The sequence below is a fragment of the Hemiscyllium ocellatum genome, chromosome 15 (assembly GCF_020745735.1).
Source record: "Hemiscyllium ocellatum isolate sHemOce1 chromosome 15, sHemOce1.pat.X.cur, whole genome shotgun sequence".
Lineage (NCBI taxonomy): Eukaryota > Metazoa > Chordata > Chondrichthyes > Orectolobiformes > Hemiscylliidae > Hemiscyllium > Hemiscyllium ocellatum.
In genome coordinates this window covers 41,346,518-41,371,479 of record NC_083415.1, presented here as the reverse complement: position 1 = coordinate 41,371,479, position 24,962 = coordinate 41,346,518, and the positions used below count along the sequence as shown (strand labels likewise).

Here is a 24,962-nt window from a genome sequence, read left to right as displayed (position 1 = left end):
TAGGATCTCACAAAATGAAACATTAGAGGATTCAACATTAATACTTTAGACTTTTTTTTACAGCTACTGCTCACACAATGAAAATATAATCAGGTACATTAATCACCTTGGAATTGCCTTGACTAATATTCTATGCAAAAATAACTTAAGTAATTCTGCTTCAATACTAAGATTTGCTCACTTAAAATCTCTCAATTAATATCTGAAATAGAGATAATATTAGGAAAGCTGCTGTAACCAACGCCTTCCATGACCTGCTCCTCACACCCATGAATCCACCATAAGATGTACATTTAAACACTGATTCCTTCTGGGAAAATAATCTAGTTGCAAACTTTTTTTATTCCTTTCCGATATAATGTTTCCTTTATTGGAAGCTTGATCAAGACACAGAAAAACTAACCCCAAATTTTAAAATATTGCATCTTGTTAGAACATTGTAAAACCTTTAAAACCAGGATTGTAAAACCTTTAAAATTTCTCTCTTTCTCACCCTATGTGTAATTGATATAGGAGTCTGAAAAATAGCAATGAAAGTATAAATGTCCAACAAAATGCACACTTTTTAATAACATAAGTCTGTGAACAGTGCCAAATATTAAACTCAATCTATTTTTTCAGCATTTAATGGAAATGGCCACTTTATGTATTGATTTTAAAAGAAAATAAAGTGCCTTGTAACAACCTCCATACAGATTCCCACATTCTTCAAGATGAATTGGTGAAACAAATACCTTCATGAAGATACACGAACACAAAATGGACTTCCAGCCAATAATACAATGGGCAAGATCCTCTGAAGAATATTTGCTATTAAGAACAGCATCAAATGAGGTTACTGTCAAATCTGATGTCATGTTGAGTTTCTAAAAATTTTCATCAACATAAATATCATTTTTGTCTGGAAAAGGCAATAAGAGATGATTTTCTCTATAATGGAAGTCCTGTACCATCTAAGAATCGTGATCACACTCACTTTGTTCTTTAAATCAGGGCCATTTACTACTCAGCTTCAATTGAACTCTCAGTCATCCCCCTTCATATTCCTAATCCCTTACTTGATTTTGAATGCTACAATGTAATTTGACTTGTAATATAAAGAACCACCAGACACTATGCTTTAAAATATGCAAATAATTGCAACAAAAGCCGAACTGAAAAAGTGAGTAACATTTTAATATGGCTACTTAAAATTATTTAGTAAAACTGACACCAATTATTTGGGGGAAATTTAGAAAATCTCCATTTCTACAACAAGGCCTTATTTAAAGAATTACAGGTCAGACGTGAAAATCAACATGATTTATTTTCCAATCAGTGATTCTGTGAAATGAGACTGTAAATGATAGATAATTTGCTGCACATCAGTAACGAATGGAGTTAGTTGTTGCAAGGAATAAATATGACATCATGTGACATTATAATGTTTCAGCAAGTTTAGAGGTGACTGGAAGTACCAGTATAACATACTTTAGAATTTGAGTTAAGAGACATTCTTGGTATTCTGAAAAAGAAACAAATATCACTGCAGGAAGATTTGTAAAAAGTTAGTGTAAAGTGTTATTGATAATCAGAAGCAACAACTTGAAAATTGTTTATGACCTTATACTGGCAGAATGCAAAAATAAGTTAAATCACATTTACTTCTCAATGATATCCCTTGCTGCTAAACTAATGCGCCACTTTTACAGCCTGATTAAAAGGCTTCGGATTTGAAATTTTACAAAATATGCTTTAGAGAAGCTATACTGAGTAAAAGGCTGATATTTTTCAAGTAAATCTGGTTATTTGATCATTCATAGATATCCCCTAAATATGCAACAATTGCTAACTGTGTTTTGTAATGTCAGACCGCTGGCCAGCTTTATTGTTTATTACTATATTCAGGTCTGAAAAAAAATTATACTAAACATTTAACAGCCAAATTAAACAGTAATAAAAATGTCTGAAAATTACCAACTATACAATAACAAAAGTTCAAATCTACTGTATCTACATTCAACTTTGTAACAAGAAAATCTAATAAATTAAAGACAAAGTTATGCAGCATTTATAAGAAATCTTTAAATACAATAAATTGCCTCATAAAATGTGAGGTATTCTTTTGATATATAATATATAGGATGACGTGGTTCTGTAGCAGCAAGCAGTGGCACTATCCACTTGGATTATATTATGAAACAAATAATTTTGTCAGATTCAGAGCTGTGGGTACTTAGGAAAGTATCCTAGTCTCACAGTGGAATGATTTACACTGTAAAAACAAAAGAAATGTAAAATTTTAATCTGTATTCAAGCTATATTTCTAATGTGAGGGGTCAGACTAAAATTAGACTCAAGATATAGTTTATCTACTAATTTTTTTTTCTCCCTGCTGACAAGCTACATCTTTGGGAGATGAGGTTTACTTGGGAACAAGTCCGCGAGACTGTGGATAGAGCTGGGTTCCAGAGCCAACTGAAGACGAAGGGCCAATTTTTCTTCCAGTTTTTGGCCTGAAGACAACAGAAACATAATTATAGTTAGCAAAAGCATTCTTCATGAAGAATACAGTCTGTTCTGATATAATGTGATAGTTACATTCCCGCACCATCCAGCGTTGTACAAAAATTGCATAATAGAAGAACCATTTAAACCAATGGGACTGGAATCGCGTTAAAGCCAATATAGGTAAGGAAAGTTTGGATTCTACAAATAATGATCTAAATTGTTCAATTGTGTTATAGCCAATTTATGTTGAAGAAACATGTGCTATAGCAGAACCGACTATATGCAACCTCACTGTAACAAGTTGGACTTCAGAATTTTAATAACTGGATGGATTGAAAGAATCAGCAATAACTTTCTGAATCAAGTGTTTCCATGAGATAAAGGGACAAGGAGAAACGGCTATAAAGGAATGAAAACCAACATGCTAATTAACCATCCTTATGGAGAAGTCAGAACAACAGATCAAGCTGTTTCTCAGGAGAGAGGAGGTAACACTGCTTTATAATCCGTTGATTTGTGAAAAACTGGGTGTTAAGACTGCCTGCAGAAAGAATGTCCTGAAGAATGAGTTAATTACGAATGTCTTCAAATAGACAACAAACACTGAATGTAACAAGGAATGTAACAAGGGGAGCAAGCAGCAAACTGCAGACTTGAATCTCCAGTAATGTAATCAAAGAATCGCAAGGATCATTAATAACGTCACATCACAAACTTGAAAGAAAGAAAATTTTATAAGAATATAACACCCAGTACAACTCAGCAGCAAAACTTTGAAGGACAACATTACACAAGGATCAAACTCTAGACAAAGATAGACATTGTTGGTTGAAATTGTGGCTAAATTCTACCATTAATTTGGCAATAGCCAAGTTGAGTTGTAAGGCATAACTTGCTTGAGGGGTCTTACTTTGGTTGCTGCATGCAGTAAAAAAGTTAAATCATTGCTTCAGTACTTGATTGTTTGACATTTCTTTATAAATAGTCAAATTAAAGGTAGCTTATGGCGATTTTACCCACTCCAAACTAATTTACTAAGTTTTAAACAGGAAACTCAGGTACAGTCCAAAATAAACAGCAACATATACCTGCATAACCAAATTACAATAATGAATGATCTTGACAACTCCTTGAATTCATACAAGCATTAGTTATTTAAAATGTTAAAATTGCATTTTAAAAAGTATAATTATTAGTACAGGTTTTCTCTACTGGCGGGGCTGGTAGGCATAAGAGATGTTTAAAGGGAACTGTTAGAAGTAACTCTTATGCAGGACAAGAGTTTTAAACAATCTGCCTTCATCTGTCTTTAATGTGTATTTATTGAAATTGACATTTTTTGATATTCAGTTTTGAAAATCTTCTGAATTTTAATATGACTCAAAAAGGCACATTCTTTCAAATACCAGATTACTGGATAAGATTTATTTCACAGATCTCTCTGAAAAGAAACTGTTTGCCATTGTTGATGATTTGTGTAAAGCAGTGTTGCTTTGAACAGTGTTGTAACCTCACTTTCTGGGTCATTGGAGTGCAATGAGCCAATAAAGCTGAACTATGAAATATGAATGGATGACATAGATAAGAAGTTTGATTTATGACCAGATCAGTGTGATTGAATTAACAAGCCTGTAAGCAATCTGAGGCTAACCTCAAGGTCTCTCTTGTCTTTCAATGCTTTGTTTCTACCTCATTGTTCAGAGTCTTTTCTTTAACAAAAATTGCTTTTGTCTGAAATCATTGATGGGCAGACCACTATATATTTTCCATCTCACAATGCCCTCGAGAAGATGGTTGTTTGTCATGTCCTTGAACTCTTGAAAACCATGTGGTGTTGGTGCACCTACCATTAGGGAGGGAATTCTAGGATTTTGGTCTAATTTCTGAATTCAAGATATTATAGTTATCTTACATGTGGACTGCAGAACTACAAGAAGGCAGCTCACCCCCACCTTCTCAAAAGCAACTAAGAATGGACAATAAATGCTCACTAATCTGCAACATTCATGTGCCGCGAATGAATAAAAGTAACTATGTTTAACTGTATAATTAACATAAACACAATGAATGACTTCAGTTGTGTTTTAGGGTGACTGTAGAATTTTCGGAATAAGAGTACTTGGCCTCAGAAACAAAAAGGTTGCCAATTACTGCATTTATGCACTGAACGGGTTTACTTTTTTTCACAATAATTCTCCAAAGGCCTTTAACATCCAAACATCCCTGTTGATCCAACATTTATTAAAATTAACTTTGTTGCAGATACTGCAAAGCAAACTAATCGATCTATTTTAAAAAAAACACAAGATAGCCTTTGGCTCCTCCTTCAAACTAAAGAGAACCATTTAAGAAAAAGACCTTTTACTTCAAAAATAAACAACGCAATCAAGATTAAAGGAAATAAAACATTTAGAAATTTTCATAAGGCATAGATGAAAAGGTTTAAAGTAAAAAAAACAAATAGAATAAACGGAGAAAGATTGAGCAGAGCTTAAGCGCTTAAATTTTCAGTTAGTAATTAACACTAATCAATTGCTTGCGAGATTAGATATGCTGACTCAAACTCTGCTGCACTTGAAGACAATAATTTATCTTGAGTAATAAATATTTGGAGCAGATATAAATTATGAAATCGTACAATCTGGCCTTGTTGTTTTATTTCTGTTATAAATTTCTAAATCCACATTGATAATAGAAATTATGTGGGAACAGCAGTAGAATAATTATGTAATTGACCATTCACCCAGATGTCTGGAATCACAATCATCAGGAGACATCAATTCAAATCCCACAATGGCAGCTGGGGAATTTAAACACACTGAAATTTAGGCCTGGGGACAGTGGTAGCTGTCATGTTACTGAATGAGTAATCCAGAAACCAGGATGAGTGCAACAGACAGAATTTCAAACACCACAAAGACAGCTGGTGGAACTTATATTGAATTAATTAATACATCTGGAATAAAAAGTTAGCCTCAATAATGTTGGCCAAGAAACTAAAAGTTTATTGCATTGGCCCATCTGATTTACTAATGTCTCTCAGAAAAGATGTTTTCCTTCCTTATATGGTCTGGCCAACCTGACTTTAAATACACAAAAATGAAGGTGAGTGTTAACTAACTTCTGAAATAGTCTAGTAGATTACTCAGTTGTATCAAATTGCTGTTTGTTGTTGTATGGCACTCCCAGCATGCCAAACAGAACAGACTTCAAACTCATCTAGCATTTCAAAACTGGACATCTTCAAGACATCATGGATCATCAGCAACATTTAATCATAATCTATCACCTCCTGGCCCAGCATAATCCCACTCTACTACAACCGAAATGGGAGATCAAACCAAGTTCAATAAAGGGTGCATGCCAGAAGCAGCACCAGGCATACCTAAAATGAGATGTCAGCCTTGTGAAGCTGCAACAAGCACCACTTGCATGCCAATCACCAGAAGCAGCTTGTATACACATCGATATGTGATCCTACAACTAACGAGTGGATCAGAACTAAGTCTGCAAGCCTGCCTCAACCAGTTGTCAATGGTGATGGACAATTAAGCAACTAACACTGAAGCTTTGGAAATACCCCCATCCTCAATACTGTAGAGCTCAGCATATCAAAGCAAGAGACAGTGCTGAAGTATATGCTTCCATAGTCAAATCAGAAGTACTGAACAGATGATCCATTTCAACCTCTTCCTGAGATCCCCAGCATCATAGATGGCAGCCTTTAACAATTCAATTCACTCCATATGATATCAAGAATCTGTTGACACTAGATAATCTACAGACAACATTCCAGCAATAGCATGAAGACTTGAGCTCTAGAACTTGCTGCACGCCTTGCTAAGTCGTACCAAAAGAGCTACAACACTGGTTTCGAACCAACAAGGAAAATTGCCAAGGTATACCCTGCACAAAAAGCAGGACAAATTTAAGGTGGCCAAATAATGTCCAATCAGACTATTCTCACACTCATTAACAGGGCAGCTCAGCTCCTGACCTCAGTGCAACTTTGGCACAAACATGGATGAAACTCCTAAGATGAGATGAGATGAGATAAAATTGACATCAAAGCAGAATTTGACAGTTAATGACTGAGAAGCCTAGCAAAACGATAGGGAATGGCAAATAAGGGAATTTTTTTTACTGCTGGTTGAAGTCATACCAATACAAGGACAATGTTATGATTTTTGAGATCAATACTTTCAGCCCAAGCATATCACCACAGGTGTTCCTCAAGGTAGACTCCAAAGTTCAACCATTTTCAGTTTCTTCATCAATGGCTTTACATCTAACAAAGTCAGAGGTTTGGATGATTGCTGAAGATTGTACTATGTGCAGCATCATTTGTAGCAACTTAAACAATCAACTTATTCATGTCCATATACAGTAAGACATGGGTATCATCTTAGCTTGGACTGACAAGTGACAAATAACATTCAATCCCCACACTGTGACATTTAAAGTAGATCAGAGGCTAGAAAGTTGATATCTCTTGTCCTCCTATCTCTCCAATCTTGAACTACAACATACGAGTCAAGAGTGAGTGAAACATTTTCCACTTCCCTGGATGGGTGCAGCTCCAGAAAGACTCAAGATGTTTGACACACCCAGGACAAAGCAGACTACTTGAATGCCACCTCATCCACCATCTTCAGCATTTACTACTATCATCATCAATGCACAGTGGCAACATAGTGTACCATCTACAAGTTGCACCGCAGTCACTTGTCAAGGTTCCTTCAATAACATCTTTCAAAACCCCACCTCTGTTAGAAAGAGGAGGGTAGCAGATGCATGAAAACAACATTATTTGCAAGTTCACCTCTAACTCATTTACTAGTCAGATTGAGAACTACAGTATTGTTCCGTTACTATCACTGGGACAAAACCTGGAACTTGCCTCCTAACAGCAACGTGGATGTACTTACAGCAAATGGACTGTACAAGTTCAAGAAAGTAGCTTGCCACCACCCAGAGTCATCTAGCCAGCAATGCCCAAATCCCATGAATGATGAATTGAAAAAAAAATTGATCTTGGCCTCAAATCTACCGACAGCAGATGCATCTGTTCATGACAACACTGGTAAGAGGGAACGTCAGCATTCCCCTCCCCTGCCCACACCATCCTCCGCAATCCATGTGTGGCGCTGTGTGCTGCAGGATCACTGCCTACAGTCCTCCTGGGAACAAAGTCTTATCTTCACAACGAAAACAGCTTGAATCATGTGTTCTGGTACTACTGGTATGCTAAATGGGATATATTTAGAACAGATCAAGCAGCTCAAAAATGGACATCCATGAGGCACAATGTACAGTTTAACTGCATTAAACCACAATGTATAAACTTTATGGCGCAGCATGTTTCTCAGTCTACCATTACATCAAGTCAAAGAACCAACACAGGATCAATGAGAAGAGTAGGAAAGAATACAAAAGAAGCACCAGACACACCTAAAAACAAGTATCAATATGATGAAGCTACAACAGTGGACTATATCTATGATAAAACTGTGAAACCAATGTAATTAAATAGGCAGAGATGAGATTGATGCTCAGTAGTCCTGCCAAATCCAGTCCTGAAACATGACATGCGATTTAAAAAAAAACAGAAGAGGTGGCTCCAGAAGCACCCCAATCTTAAAGATGGTTAAGTCTAGCATATCAGAGCAAAACACAAGGCTGAAATCTATGTTTTTGGGGGGATTTTCTACTATAAACATGGATAAAGAGAATTGCAATGGAAAAAAAACTGGCAGGATTTAAATACAACTGCAATGTTTAGAAAATATTTAAGTATAGTTCATGGTTTTGAAGGAAACAGCTACTGACTAAGCAGTTTTGTCAATCTATTTCCAAGTTATAAAGAACTTTTCAAAAGAAAAGTTATAAATGAAGCCTGCTTATCATCTGCCAATAGTGCACTTACTTCTTAGAGTCATAGAGATGTACAGCATGGAAACAGATCCTTTGGTCCAACCTGTCCATGCCAACCAGATATCCCAACCCAATCCAGTCCCACATGCCAGCACCCTGCCCATATCCCTCCATATTCCTATTCATATACCCATCCAAATGCCTCTCAAATGTTGCAATTGTACCAGCCTCCACCACATCCTCTGGCAGCTCATCCCATACACATACCACCCTCTGCGGGAAAAAGTTGCCTCTTAGGTCTCTTTTATATCTTTTCCCTCTCACCCTAAACCTATGCCCTCTAGTTCTAGACTCCCTGATCCCAGGGAAAAGACTTTGTCTATTTATCCTATCCATGCCCCTCATAATTTTGTAAATCTCTAGAAGGTCACCCCTCAGCCTCCAACGCTTCAGTGACAACAGCCCCAGCCTTTCAGCCTCTCCCTATAGCTCAAATTCTCCAACCCTGGCAACATCCTTGTAAATCTTTTCTGCACCCTTTCAAGTTGCACAACATCTTTCCAATAGAAAGAGACCAGAATTGCCCGCAATATTTCAGCAGTGGCCGGACCAATATCCTGTACAGCTGCAACATGACCTTCCAACTCCTGCACTCAATACTCTCTAAAGGAAAGCATACCAAACATCATCTTCACTATCCTATCTAACTGTGACTCCACTTTCAAGGAGCTATGAACCTGCACTCCAACACTCCAGAGTGTTGTTCAGCAACACTCCCTAGGACCTTACCATTAAGTGTATAAGTCCTGCTAAGATTTGCTTTCCCAAAATGCAGCACATTGCATTTAGCTGAATTAAATTCCATCTGCCACTTCTCAGCCCATTGGCCCATCTGGTCCAGATGCTGTTGTAATCTGAGGTAACCCTCTTCGCTGTCCACGAAGACATTGAAATCAAGAGCTGACTACCTTGTTCAAATCTGAACCCACATGGACTAATTCAGTTGAGACATTTTATTATAATGAAAAAGATAAGCATTTAAGAGAAGGAAGTGTTCTATAACAGAGGACATATTTTGTACTCACCTGGACTTCGATTTTCTTGCACTACCACTTCTCAGAGGATCAAATGTAGAAGCATCTACTTGAAGCTCGTCTTCATCCTGCAGAGCAGCTTCTAGCGCAGCCTGTACCTTTGGAGCAATGGCTGGCCCTTCATAGTCCCGAGTTGTTCGACTGGGCATGTCTAATTCTAATAGCAAGATGTTTTCAGCCTGCAAATTAATATACATTAAATACTTAGAATTAATAAGCCAGTCATACACCAAGATTATTGCAACAGAATAAACAAAGATAAACTTCATTTCAAAATAGCAGTGATTGGCACAAATCCACTTTGGAAGTTAAAAATACTTCTTAGTTGTGAATAACCAATATTTTAGCAGCACAGTCCATAAAAGGGAGCTATAATTTACACACAGTCTCTTTTACTCACTCTGTATCGGGGATCTGATCTTGACAGCAAAGCCAATTTTGCATAGCTACTAAGTGGTCTCTTATATCCGATTGCTGATACAGGTCGCTTCATCATCTGCTGATTGCTAAGTGTAAAATAAAAAATATTCAAAACTTAACATGGGTTTTATATACTTAATTATCATTTCCATTCAATCTTTATTTAATAAAACTAGTGTGCTTCTTGTGGCATTCCTTAGTTAATCCAGATTTGTTGTTTCCTAATAATAAAAGGGTTCATACCACCAAGACCACCAATTACAGTGGTCAAGTTAATTCCCATCTTGATTAAGTGGACTGTTTCTCAAAAAGTGGTATTTATTTAGACAACATGGATACATAGCTGTTTAGCAGCTTATCATTTTGAAAGTTGGAAATCTAAAGCAATACGTAAAAAGCACCAGTCATGGTTTACAGAGAAGAACATTAGCAGCCGTTAGGGCTAGAACTGGCATGGAATTCATGCTGGTGATCCTTTCTGGAACAAGTCAACTGAAATGCAATCTGGTACTAATATGAAATGGGAAATATGCAATTAGTTTTGTTTAATATGCTTTGAACCTCAGAAACTTTATCAAGAATTAAATGAGAAATATGGAAACAGGAATTACAGCTGGAAAAGCTGAAACAACAGTTTCACCAACAAGGTGACAATTATCAAACAAAGCTTGGTAGTTCCATAATATGATCTGTTGTAAAAACTTTTAATGTATAGATGCCACAAATCTTGGACTCTAACAATGCTGCTTGAATCTGATTGTAATTTTTTATGCTTCTGAATTTCTGTCTTGGATCTAAACAGCTATCATTGCATAAAATTAGCTCTATCCACACACAACTTTGGAAGATGTTAGCTAGCTCTGGGTAGAAGTATAAATGTTTAATGTTGCCATACTACAAGCACTCTCTATGGAAAATGACACGACAGGTAATTCATCTCCAGTGTTAACTATAGATATTTCTGAATTCAACATGTCCAGACAAGTTATGACACACCTCTGGAGTAGATGGGACTTCAAGCAGAGTCTCCTAGCTCAGGGGTAGAGACACTATCACTATGCCACAAGAACTGTAGAATCAATTATATTTTAATTATTAATGATTTGTAGGTGGTAGACAATACTTACACATATCATCCCTCCCTCGGAGTGATGGCTGTTATGGTGCAGAGGTAGTGTCCCTAACACTGAACCAAGAGACCAGTTAAGTTCTACCTACCTCACTGTAAAAACATAGTCAAGAATGTGATTTGAAAAATATCTTGTTGGACTTCAGCCAGACTACTGTGTACACTAGTGGATGTCACATAATAAGGAAGATGTGAATACACTGGTAACACTACAGAAGTGATTTACTAGAATAGTTCCTGGTATGAGAAACTTCAGCTATGAGGGTAGATTGAAGAAGTTGGGACTGTTCTCCATGGAGAGAAGGTGGCCGAGTGGAGCTCTGATTGAGGTTTTCAAAACCTTGGACAGAATAAACAGGCTGGAGCTGTTTCTGTTTTTTAAAAATTCATTCACAAGACGAGGGCGTCACTGGCTATGCCAGCATTTATTACCCATCCAATTAGATTTGAGATTGGAGGTCACGTGTGGGTCAGAGCAGGTAAGATTGGCGGTTTGCTTTACTAAAGGACACTAGTGAACCAGTTGGTTTTTGAGACAATCAACAATCATGGTCATCATTAGAGTCTTAATTCCAGATTTTTTTATTGAATTCAAATTCTACCATCTGTTGTGGTAGGATTCAAACCTGGGCCCCAGATCATTACCTGAGTCTCTGGATTTAGAGTCCAGAGTTAATAACACTCGGTCATTGTGTCCCCCTGTTGTAACAAACTGGCTCATTATCCATACTATTTGCTTTCATCACTCTTCCTTTGGAAACCTTTAAAAAGCCATGCATACCTTCATGGAATCAGAAGCCTGAGCACCAAAGATTACTGCTCACCTTGCCTCTGTTGTGCATCTGGGAAGTAAGTGTATCCCAGGCACAAAACAGATTAAAATCAGTCTAAATGGCATTTTATTTAATGCAGTAAAAATTTCGTGAATTTTCTACAAAATAAAGGCACTTCATATTTAAGTACAGAGGAACCTCCATTTTGCAACATTGTATTATCCAAATATTGGATTATCTGGCAAGATTGCAAAGTCTCAATGCTTGGCTAAACTATGTTATTCGGCATTTGATTATCTGGAATTTGATCAACCGAATGAAATAACCCCCGCCTGTGTCCTTTGGATAATCGAGGTTCTCCTGTACTCCTAAAAGTACTTTTAATAAACACACAAGATGGTGCAATACGATGACTGAGCTGGCATCATGCAAAACTGTCATCATGTAAAACTGCAAGTGTGACATCTGTACCCAAGTATCAAGGATAAAGAGATTTATTTCCATGATCTAAGTCAATGTTCTGTATATGAGGGACTGAGTATTAGGCGAGGAAACTGTGAAAAAGAGGACAGCAGGCAAGAAGTGCAATAATTGATGTATCATCAGAGTTTGGTGTTACTTTTGAAACTGATACAGGACAACAGAGATGAAAGTTTAAAAATGAAAATGACTTCAGCATAGCACCAATAAGCAATGTACAATTTAACCATACAGATAATGACAGTGAAACGACAGGAGTAATGAATAATTCCTGTGCCTCAGGAGAAACTGAAAGGGACAATACTAGATAAGAAAGATAGAGCTAAATATAGGGAGCCGTTTAAGATTTGCTCCATTACTCATGCACTTAGCACAGCTGTATTTAGCGGTAACATAATTACTTCACAGAGGAAGGAACACCATTAATATAAGTTAGCTGGAGAAGGTGGGAGGAGATTCAAGGCAGCATAAACATTTAGCTTGTTTGATAATTTCTACAAAAACCTAAATATAAATACAATATCACACCCTTCAATGCGTGTAATGGGTTGGGTCTTCCACTGGTCCTCTTCATCATCAAAACAAGCTCTGTTCATTATTTTATTCTTTTCTTCCAAAGGAATGAAGTTCTCAATTACAAGGTGCCTTAAAATAATCAGAAATATGTTGTTCAGATACAAGTGAAAGATATATTGCAAGATAACATGAATTAAATGGATGTTCACTTTCAGTATGCATGAATAATATTAAAAATTCATGTCCAGCTGTGTTAGCCAACTCATTCTCATTAAGGTTTTATTACAAAGCAATCAACGACAATAAACATGACTTTTGTTGGGGTAGGAGAAGGCTATTGGTGGTCAAAAGAAATCACTGAATAACAACTAAAAATCTTTTTGTGATTTGCTTCTCTTTTACTTTCATCCAACATTATTTGGCAGATAATCTACTCCACAAAACCCTTTGTTCATTAAGTTCTGAAAAGCTTTCTTCCAGTTCTTTTTTGAAATGATGCTACCTGGATTTTGATCTTTATTCCATGAAGTATAATCTGTCTGGATCAATGTCAAATTCGCTCATCAATTGAAACATTTCAACAAGTCAATACTTTTCAAAAAAAAATCAAGATTTCTTGAACTGTTCTTTTAATGTTCCACACTAGTGAAATTATTCACTTTTTGTAGAAAAATTAAACAAGCAAACTCATGTTAAACAACAGATGACTTACTGGAAGAATTTTAAAGTAAATGATTGTTGGCGAAGGGAATTTAAAAGCATTACATACTTCAGCTTGAGATATCACTTTCTGATACTAGTACATACTTTAGCTTGAGATCCCTGGTTAGTTCATTCTGTGTTTGCTCCAGCTCTTGTCGTTCTTTGATGTGTTCCTCTTGCAGATCATGAATCTCAGCTTTTACTGCCTGGAGCTTAGCAAATAACTAACAAAAGAAATTGTTCAAATTACACAATAAGAATAAAATGTTAATCACTCCTCTTGTTCAGTAGTTGAGAGAAGCATTAGCTTTTAAAATAGCTAAAATGTTCTGACCAGAAAATATTACACTATATTACAGTTCATCCAATCGAAAGCAGCAGCTGCTAAATTAAATTGCGATTAAAATATCTATTCTAACAATGTCTTCAGATTCACAGGAAGAGATGAGAACCAATTATAAGTTTCTACATCTTTTAACATGAATCACGATAGTGTCGGAGGCGGAGGGGTGACCTAATACAGGTTTACAAAATTATGAGGGGCATGGATAGGATAAATAGGCAATGATGTTTTCCTGGGGTGGGGGAGTCCAGAACTAGAGGGCATAGGTTTAGGGTGAGAGGAAAAAGATATGAAAGAGACCTAAGGGGAAACTTTCTCACGCAGAGGGTTGTACGTGTATGGAATGAGCTGCCAGAGGAAGTGATGGAGGCTGGTACAATTGCAATATTTAAAAGGCACTTGGATGGGCATGTGAATAGGGAGGGTTTAAGAGGGATATGGGCTGGGTGCTGGCATGTGGGGCTAGATTGGGTTGGGATATCTGGTCGGCATGGATGTGTTGGACCGAAGGGTCTGTTTTCATGCTGTACATCTCTAAGTTGCTTCATAAACTTAGAGAACATTTAGCAAATTCAAACCGGTGTGCATGGTAATAAAGCTAGTTATTGCTTAGTGCGCTCAGTTGTTTTATGTCAAAAATACAAATGCTACACATTTGATTAACACGATGGCATTGAATTCAATTTCAAAATATAACATTAAGTGTTATCACAAGAAAATATTTACTATAATGAACAATTTTAATAGTGAAATAAATTGGTTTATCAAGTAAAAACATCTATAAATGTTACAAAATATCTAATTTTTAATTTGTGTATAGATTAGAAATATGCACTATAAACAAACAGAGTCAAGGTTGTTTTGTTTTGATATTTAGTTTAAAACTGGTTTTCAAATTTGCATGTGGAGTTAAAAGGTAGGAAAGGTGATTATGCTGACTGAGACTTCAACCAACTCGTTGTTGATCCCCCACCCCTATCCTGGCCCCTTGGCTGTCTTCCTCTTCCCTTCTCACTCTGGGGGCTTCGTTCCCCTCCCATAAACCCTCTTCCCCAACACTGAATGCACACTTCCCTGCACATGCACAGCTGCCCACAATTTTTGGTGTCAACAAATACTGTACTGCCTAAACCAAAGGTGTAGATTGATCATGGTATGGCAGATGGATATGAATTAATTTTTCATTGGAAAGAAACACGATAGCAAATGTGCATAGTGGCTCAGTGGAGAGCACTGCTATTTCACAGCACCAGGGACCCGGGTTCGATTCCAGACTCGGGCGACTATCTGTGTGGAGTTTGCATATTCTCCTCGTGTCTGCATGGGGTTTCCTCCGGGTGCTCTGGTTTCCTCCCACAATCCAAAGATGTGCTGGTCAGGTGAATTGGCCATGCTAAATTGCCCATAGTGTTAAGTGCGTTTGTCGGTGTAAATTTAGGGTATGGGTCTGGTTGGGTTACTCTTCAGAGGGTCGGTGTGGACTTGTAGGGCAAAAGGGTCTGTTTCCATACTGCAGGGAATCTAATCTAATCTAATAAAAAGTACATCACATTAAATAATTTTAATTCAAATTCAAATCAAAAGGCAGATTAAAAAAAGGAAAATCATTTGGAAGTAATCAGCCATCTCTATTGTGACAATACATAATCAATATGAAACAATCAATGAACACATTACTGAGCTATATTGCAATATCAACCAAATTAACATTGCATATGTTAATTGGATACTAACTTTGAAGTATATACACTTTTTGCCACCATAACCAGACGTTATATACTGATACACAAGAAACAGTTCACATAGAAGTGATCAAGATGATTCTCAGACTTGAAGAGTAGTTCAAATGATTAAAGTATGTTATGAAAGCAAAAGCTTAGACAAAATTAGTTAGATATATTTGCAGGACCATACACTGTAAAATAAAGCATACTATTTTGATTCCCTTGACTTTTGTATAGTGATGGGCAAATCACCACATTTGTGATACAAGCTGGATGCACATGCAGACCTTTTCCTATCCATCTTTTATTCTGTGCTCACATGTTCTGGATCTGGTCACAGATGTTGCAAGGATTCAACATACTGAATACTAGAAAGTCTTGAAATAAGCGAGTTGCTCAATTTGAAAGATGAGCACAGGCATAGAAAACACAAGTATAAAATTTGCAGTTGCAAGTAAGGTTGTGCAATAGGGGAAAACATATTGCCTGCCCACAGAATAATGGAGGGGAAAACAGACTGCTGGAAAGATAACATTTGGAGTCAATTGAAACCTTAAAAAGGGAGTTTGATTATTGACTGGAGAACAGAATTGCGGATCATAAAGATAATCACAACTGTACTTGGGTCCTTTTTAACCAAAGGTTGGGGAAGGAGTCTGATGCTAAGTAGGTGGGATAGGAATATAAGTAATGCCATGTTCATAAAGCTATTTGGTTAGTGATTTTTTTTCTTTCACAACCTCATTCTTATCAAACCTTATGAACTTACAGCTGTAGTCAACTTTTTTTTAAAAATAGATATTTTTATGAAAAAGATTTTTTACAAAATTACAAAAATAATACAAACTAGTATATTTCACTTTACAATATAATAACACCAATATGAAATTTAAAAAAAACTAGCTACTAATCTATTCTACAATCAAAACATAAAATAAGATATCATACATTACTAACAATAAACAAATAAGCAAATAAATAACTAAATACAAACTCAAAATAGATTTATATCAAGTCATAACAAAACCCGTATTTATACGGGATTCCTCCTCCCAGGAGCCCCTAAACCAGCCAGAACCATTACCACGGCTAAACAAAGGCTCTGGACAATATGGTCGAAATATCTGTGTCAGTATAGTTCAAAAAGGGCTGCCATGTTCTGTAAAATAATTCTGTTTTTTGGTGCACCATATTCATAAGGAAGTCAAGGGGGATGTATTCCATGACTAATCAGTTACCAGTTTGAAAATCCTGGGGGTCCTTCAGATACCCAATTCACTAAAACATTTTTCCTTGCACAAAAGGAAAGGATAAAGAATAAATTCCTCCCGTATACATCCAAAGAGGGGAAATTTGGGGACACCAAAAATAGGGACACTGGGTCCAATCCAATATCCATACCCAAAATCTTTATCAAGGCATTCGCTACTCTGTCCCAATACCTACGGATCTTATAGCATGTCCACAGACAATGCGTAAGAGTACCAACTTGGATTATGCATTTAGGACACATCAGAGATGCTCCTGCCTTGAACTTTCCTTCAGGTATCTTGTGAGCCCTGTGAAGTATCCTCAATTGAGCAGCCAGAGTTCTGTTACAGATAGAGGTCTTCCCAGCATTCTCCCAAACGTCCTCCCACATTTCTCCGGAGATTCCCAACCCTAATTCTTGCCTCCAGGTTTTATATAACCGTCCCATGTCCTTCCAGGTTTTATATAACCGTTCCATGTCCTTCAATACCTTATTGGTGGTAGAGAGTACTGACTGAAGGTGGACCCATTGGCCGAAGCACTCTCCTTTCCCTATCCGATTTAGGAGGATTGATTATCAGTATGGTCTTCTTTTGTATAAAGTCTTGTATTTGAAAATACTGAAAGAGGTCCCTGCTGGGTAGCCCAAACCTCTGGCACAGTTGCTCAAAGGACATCATGACCTCCCCATCAAACAGATCTCCTCAGCAGGAAATACCTCGGGACTCCCAGATTTTGAATATAGCATCGGTCAGCCCTGGCTGGAATCCTAACGTTCCCACTTCAGCGGTATAAGGGGAGGTTTTTTGCAGGTTACCCTCATCTTGTTGCATTATCCTCCAAGCTTTAATTGTATTTAATACAATAGGGTTTTTACAATAATCTGTAATTACTCTCATCTTGACAATATGTAGTAAATTGACATGGGGATATTTTGCTTGGGAGGCCTCAATATCTAACCAAATTGATTGTGAATCACAAGAGATCCAATCAGCTATATAAGAGCTCAGTTGGTACCTCTTGAAATCTGGCAAGTCCAGCCCTCCCATTACTTGTGGAAGCTGCAGCTTTTCTAATTTGATAAGGGCCGTTTACGATTCCAAATAAAGGAGCTGAGCCAACAATAAAGTTTACACAGTGCCTGTCTCAGCGGCATCAAGGGAAACATTTTCATAGGGTATAAAAGACTAAGTAAAATATTCATCTTAACTAAGGCTACTCTGCCTAACCAAGATATAGGGAGATCTTCCCAGCATTGAAGGTCCTGTCTTATTTTCTTTAATAAGTGTGTAAAATTGGCTTTATATAGCCGACCAAGCGCCGGTGATGAAAATACCCAAGTACAGAAAGCTTTCTAGCGACCACCGAAAGGGAAAACAGGATCCATCTGGAAAACTGGATATACTGACAAGACCTCCCAGTGGCGAGCCCTCAGATTTCATAAAATTGATTTTGTAGCCTGACAACATACCAAATAAAATTGACCACTTGAATTAGTCGAGGCACAGATGTCAAAGGATCACTTAAGAAAATGAGGACATCATCCGCATAGAGTAATTTTGTGCTTGCCCGATCCAATCTCTGGAGCCTGTGTGTTAGGGTCAGTTCGTATAGCTTGCGCCAGCAGCTCAATCATTTGCGTAAATAATGGTGAGAAAGGACATCCCTGACGACAGCCTCTGCCATCGCTAAAACCATCCGAACGTAAGCCATTGGTGATCACCGCTGCTTTGGGATCATTATGTAACACTGAGATCCATTTAGCAAAGACCTCTCCAAAGCCGAACCGCTTCAGTGTATAAAAGAGATTTGGCCATTCTACCCTTTTGAATGCCTTCTCTGCATCAAAAGAGACAACTAAACTTGGTATCACACCCTGCTGGCAAGCTTGTGCCATATTTAAGACTCTTCTAATGTTATTAGTTGCTCTGTGACCGTTTATAAGCCAGGTTTGGTCTTCTTTTATAATGAATGGTACGACCCTCTCCAGTCTTAATGCTAACATTTTTGAGAGAATTTTAAAATCCACATTTAACAAGGATATGGGTCTATGCGAGAAGCAGTCTTCTGGGATCTTTCCCTTCTTAAGGAGAGAAATATTTGCTTCTCTCAGGGAAGGCGGGAGGCAGCCCTGACTATATGAATAGTTATATATATTTATAAGTGGCCTGGCCAGTTCCCCTATAAATTCTTTATGAAACTCAGCCTGGAATCTGTCTGGTCCAGGTGCTTTGCCATGCTGAAGCTGCTTCACCACTTCCTGTACTTCCTGGGTTGACGGGGGGCATTCAAGAATAACACCTGCTCTGAGGTTAGGCCTAGGAGGGCCAGATTCTTAAAGAAAGACTCCATCTTCCTCATTCTGTCCTCACAGTCCTGCGACTTATACAATTCAAAATAGTACTTCCTAAAGGCTGCATTGATCTTTTTTATGATTATAAGTCAGGGTACTAGTACTCTCTCTACTAGATGTAATGGCTTGGGGAGCCTTTTTCTTTCTGGCAACGTAGGCTAGATACCTTCCAGGCTTATCACCGTATTTGAATAGCTTCTGCTTCGCGAATAATATCTCCCTCTTTGCTGTTTCACTAAGTGTGGTATTCAAGGTTGCCCTAAGGGCTGTGATCTGCTGTAGTTTAGTAATGGAGTGCCTATCAACATACGCTGCCTCAGCTGCCTTTAGGCGAGCCTCGAGCAGACGCTGTTGCTCTCCCTTTTGTCTTTTCCGGGTTGCAGAATATGAGACAGCCAGGCCTTGCATGTATGGCTTTGCGGTCTCCCACATTGTCGAGGGGTTACTGGCCATGTCTGAGTTGATATCCCAGAAGGTTTTAAATTCCTGCGAAAAATATTTTATGAACCTGTTACCCTTCAATAAAAAAAGGTCCATATGCCAATGTCAGGGACCTATCCCATCATCACTAATCTTAACCTCCATATATACTGCGGCATGGTCAAAAATAGTTATATTATCTATTTTACAGGATAATATGGAGTTCAAAAGGGTCGAGGGGACAAAAAAAATATCGATTCTGGTATGGCACTTGTGTAGGTTAGAATAGAAAGTAAAGTCTCTACCCTCGGGGTGGAGACACCTCCACACATCTCCCAGCCCCAACTCCCTACTCAGATCCGCCAGCTCTCTAGATCTCAAAGATATGCCTGCAGAGCTCTTAGGTATCCTGTCAGTCTCTGGGTCAATGATACAATTAAAATCTTCCCCTATAATTGTATGGTGGACCCCAAAAGCCATCAACTTAAAGAATGTTTCCATTACAAATTTAAAAGGGTCTAATGGTTGTGGGGGGGGGCAATAAAGATTCAAAATCCTATATTTCTCTCCATATATTAGGGCTTTAATCAATATATACCGCCCAGATTCATCTTTTACCTGGCTTAGTATTTGGAAGGGAAGATTCTTCCGAATAAAAATGACTACTCCCCTACTTTTTGAGCTGAAAGATCAAAAGAACACCTGGCCAAACCCTTCCTGTTGCAGCTTTGAGTGCTCCTGATCAAGTAGATGTGTCTTCTTTAAGAGGGCTACATCAACCCTTTCTTTTTTTTAAGACTTGATAATATCTTTTTCCTTTTGATGGCAAATGGCTCCCCTTGACATTCCAGGCGCACCACCTAAATGAATGGCTAGCCATGAACGTCCAGGCAAGCCCAAGACCCCCCAGGAGGAAGAACCCCACCTAAAAGATATTGAATACAGACCAGAAACAATTCACATGTAAGAAAAATCTTTAAAACAGTTAAATCAAAACTAAGAACTACTCCTAAATAAAAATAACAAAGTATATTTAGAGGAAGATGCTCCCCCATGCTCACAGGGGGCACTATAACCTTCCAATAACTCCGCCATAACCTCTCTCAGCTAGGGCCCTGCCCTCGGCCCAGGCATTACAAACTAAAATAAGTAAATTCCAGTATCTTATAAAACCGAAGTTAAAAGTAGACGACCCACCCAGCACACCTCCACTATCACCTAGATATACTTAACAAAACAGCACAAGATAAAAACATGTAAGATTACAAAATTACAATCTCAGCAAGTATTAAGCAACTAAATAAGAAAAGAAAGAAACCCCACTCAGAGACATCCCCCAATAATCAGATAAACCATGCGAGCTATAGATAAGAGACTGAAGAAAGTATAAGTTGCGAACTCCCCACCTCCAAGGGAAGATGGAGAAAAGAAAGAGGAAGAGAGGAAGGAGGAAAGACAAAGGGGGGGAGCAAAATAAAGTCGTTGTCCATACAATTCAAGTCCTGTAGTCTATTTGAGAACTTCCAGGAATCTACTTTTTCCAGCGATCCAAAGTTCTACACAGATCCTCCATGACTGAAGTGCAGCGTTGCCAGATATCGCAGGGAATATCAAATATTTATGTCTCTCAGATGCTTCTTTGCCTTGTCAAATGCCCTCCTCTTGTGGACCACAACCGGAGAAAAGTCCTGAAACAATATTATCTTGGAGCCCTTGTACATCATGGGATGGGGACCCTTCCCCAAGACTCTGGAGGCCTCCAGCAGTATTTGCTTTTCCCTATAATGTTGAAGTTGGACAAGGACCGGCTGGGGGCGCTGGTCTGAACCGGGTCTGCGTACAGCAACCCGGTGGGCCCGCTCAACCCGTACTCGGTTCAGCTCAGACTCCAATTTCAGCAGCTGTGGGATCCATTGCTCCAGAAAATCCACAAGCTGGCCTTCCTCCTCCCATTCGGGAAGGCCCATCAACCGAATATTTTTCCGAATCGATTCTCAAGGTCATCAATATGTTCCTCCAGGGTCTGGACTCGCTGCTCCAGAGCCCGGACCTGACCCACGAATGACTCAGCAGCAGTCTTTGAGGCCGCGGCCTGTTGCTCCTCCCCTTCAACACGCGGCCCGAGTTTCTCGATCTCTTGGTCATGCTTCTGCAGCATGACAGAGATCGACTCCCACCTGGCCCAGGTCTCCTTGATGGACGTGTCGACCTTCTCTCGGAGTTTAACGAACTCCGAGATCAGGCTCACCTCTGCAGATAAGTCTCCCTGAGGCAGCCGTGGACATCTCTCCTGCTGTGGATGGGGTGTGGTGGTGGTGGTGGGGGGGCGTCCCTGCCTGTTGTGGACAACGGGAGCCTTTGCCCTTAGTCATTTTAAAAAAAAGCACCATACTGTTAAAGTTTGACGCAAAATGGCTAAGGGTGCTGGGCAAAAACTACTTTAAATAATTTAACAGGTGAAGTGAGGGTGGTCACCCACTCTGCCTGAGTCTAGGGCAGAGCTCTGCAGACTCAGATCAGCTGGTTGCCACCATTTTGTATCTCCAGTCGCCACCATTTTGGATCTCCAACATTGTTCTTAAAAGCCCAACCACCAGTTAGGTTGCTAAAAATTGTAGGAAAGTAATGTGGTGTTACTCTTTCCACACAGATTCACATATTTGAGCAGAAAAAGATGTTTAAAATGAGAAGCAGTTGTGATATTTACCATATAGATTGACCTTGCATCCTCTTGTTTATCAAGGGTATTTGCTGAAATGACAAAAGTAGCACCACTGCCTAATTTTTTTTGGATCAAGGAAACTTATCTCTAATTTTGCTCTCATGTGGAAGGGATATATTGATTTGGATGTGATAAACTCAAATCTTAAATTCCATTTGGCTGTTTGCCTGAGCAGAATCTGACTGAGCACTGCTAAATATTTGAATGAATACAAGCAAAAAAGATTTTGTTTGTGGACACACTTCCGATTCCACAATTAAATCCAGTTTCTTAGAGATTTGTGTTTTAAGGTTTTACATTTGCTTTACTATTATTTTGTGCAGTTTTTTGGAAAATAGTAAATAATGATAGAATATCAATACCTGTTTTACCTTGTTAAAAATCTCAACACCAGGTTATAGTCCAACAGGTTTAATTGGAAGCACACTAGCTTTCAGAGCGTCCACTCCTTCATCAGGCGGCAGTGGAGGGCTCAATCCTAACACACAGAATTTATAGCGAAAATTTACAGCATGTAACTGCAATTATACATTTGAAAAAAACTGATTGTCTGTTAAGCCTTTCATCTGTTAGAATACCGTGATAGTTTCACTTCTTTCATGAGCAAATCACAAAACCTTTCTTTGCTCCAAATCATGTTACCTTGTTCAGTTTCTTGGTTTTGACATCCACTTCTTGCTGGAGAGAACTGTATGTCTCCTTCAGCTCCAGCGTCTCTTCATCCTGAGTTTCCATCTGCTGTTGCATCTCACGTTCTCGGCGTTTCTGAACACAGAAATCAGAAGGGAAGAAATAGGAGAAAATTACTTCAAAACTTTTCTGAATGTTTTCACTCTTCACCTTGTACATGAATTTGGGGAAAAAAAAATCATTCAGACCTATAAAGCACTTGAATGCAGTGAAAAATGCCAAGCAACATTATTAAATGAAATTTGATACTAGGAAATATTATTACAGGTGGCTAAAAGTTTGGTCACTTGTTATCATACTTTTGGACAAAACTTCATTTCGAGGATGAAATGGTGGATAAAATCTTTTAAAAACAAACTTTTGGCCCAAATACCGATTACTATTTCTCTTACACATGTATTTCCGTCCATAATTATAATTAACCCCATCATTTTCCAAGTACATCAGTATTCGGTGGCAGCTAAGAGATTGAGCGTTGATTGCTGAAGCAGGGGAGAATTCAAGAGTCAGAAACCTGATTGGGAACAGAAAGGGAGATTGGTCATACCAGAATGACCAATCATGACAGAGTTAACAGGCTTCAGACTAATTGCTGTGGCATCACAACCAATCAATTTGCTGAAGTCAATGGGTGAAATGCAGGATGATGAAAGATTGAACTACTTTCAGCATTGGTTTAAGTAGTGAAAAATTACTATTAGATTACTTACAGTGTGGAAACAGATACTTCGGCCCAACAAGTCCACACCGACCCACCGAAGTGCAACCCACCCAGACCCACTCCCCTACATTTACCCCTTCACCTAACACTACGGACAATTTAGCATGGCCAGTTCACCTAACCTGCACATTTTTTGGACTGTGGGAGGAAAGCGAAGCACCCGGTGGAAACCCATGCAGACACGAGGAGAATGTGCAAACTTCACACAGTCGCCTGAGGTGGGAATTGAACCTGGGTCTCTGGCGCTGTGAGGCAGCAGTGCTAACCACTGCGCCGCCCATAATTTTGACGCCAGAGAAGGTAATTGTTTAGGTTTCCTCCAGAAAAGACTCAAGACTCAACATGAACAACGTGTGTAATAATAAGAAAAATTCATTTATTATGGTATTTCAAACTTGGTTGAAAATACTTCCAAAATATACATGATTACTTCATATTTAAAACATTCTACTTTTATACTGATCCTCTGTTAAACACAGATAGTTTAGACCGGGGTACACAAACTGTAGGTCACATCTGTGGATCACTGGATAAGCTATTGGTTGTAAACACATCCTCCTCCAAGGGAGCAATAACCACAGTGGAGGTAATTCTAGGTTTCATGGAACTCTTGCAAGCAATGAGTCACTTGAATCGAACTGGCATACTCTACAGCAAAAGTGACACAATTTTTCTTTGGATTCCCACCAGTATTCATCAAGCTGTTCTTGGGCATGTAGGGTCAGTGCCCCTATCAAGATCCATCACCAAATTGGATTATTTACAAGGGTCGGCGATTTTAGAATTTAGATAAAATATTTCAAGGAACTGTGACATCTTGACCAACATACCCTGCTGATCATTAGTTTGATCCATGGTATTTGTGTTTTCTATCAAGCAGTTCTAGACTGGTGAATGATGCCATCAGCACAGAATTCAATTATGGGTAAATGGAGCAAGAAATTGTAAATACCTGCTGAAATAAGGGAGCTAAGAATCTCAAATATGGCTTGTCAAATAAAAATTATTCTTGTTCCTAATTACAAAATAATCTTGAGCTCCTTATAGGAGTGCCACTTCTAATTTGTAACAAGTTGTCATTTGGATCTTTGCTGAAATAAAAACAGAAAAAGCTGGAAACATTTAACAGATCAGGCAGAATCTGAGGAACGAGGAAGTGATTTAACTTTTCAGGTAGATGACTTTTCATTTGTCCTGATACTGCCCGACTTGCAGCATATTTCAAGAATTTCCTTTATTTATTTCAGATTTTTGATTTTC

General features: G+C 38.3%; 1 protein-coding gene across 1 annotated transcript in view; it reads right to left on the bottom strand.

Moving 5' to 3' along the window:
* Positions 1–564: 564 nt before the first annotated feature.
* Positions 565–24,962, bottom strand: part of kif3b (kinesin family member 3B) — a 47,610-nt gene continuing 23,212 nt past the window's right edge. The window contains exons 5-10 of the mRNA XM_060836408.1: positions 22,934–23,056; positions 13,584–13,702; positions 12,789–12,905; positions 9,859–9,964; positions 9,450–9,637; positions 565–2,495 (exon numbers count right to left, since the gene is read on the bottom strand). Of these exons, the coding sequence (XP_060692391.1) occupies positions 2,405–2,495; positions 9,450–9,637; positions 9,859–9,964; positions 12,789–12,905; positions 13,584–13,702; positions 22,934–23,056 (744 nt within the window). The 3' untranslated portion in view covers positions 565–2,404. The remainder of the gene's footprint in view (positions 2,496–9,449; positions 9,638–9,858; positions 9,965–12,788; positions 12,906–13,583; positions 13,703–22,933; positions 23,057–24,962) is intronic.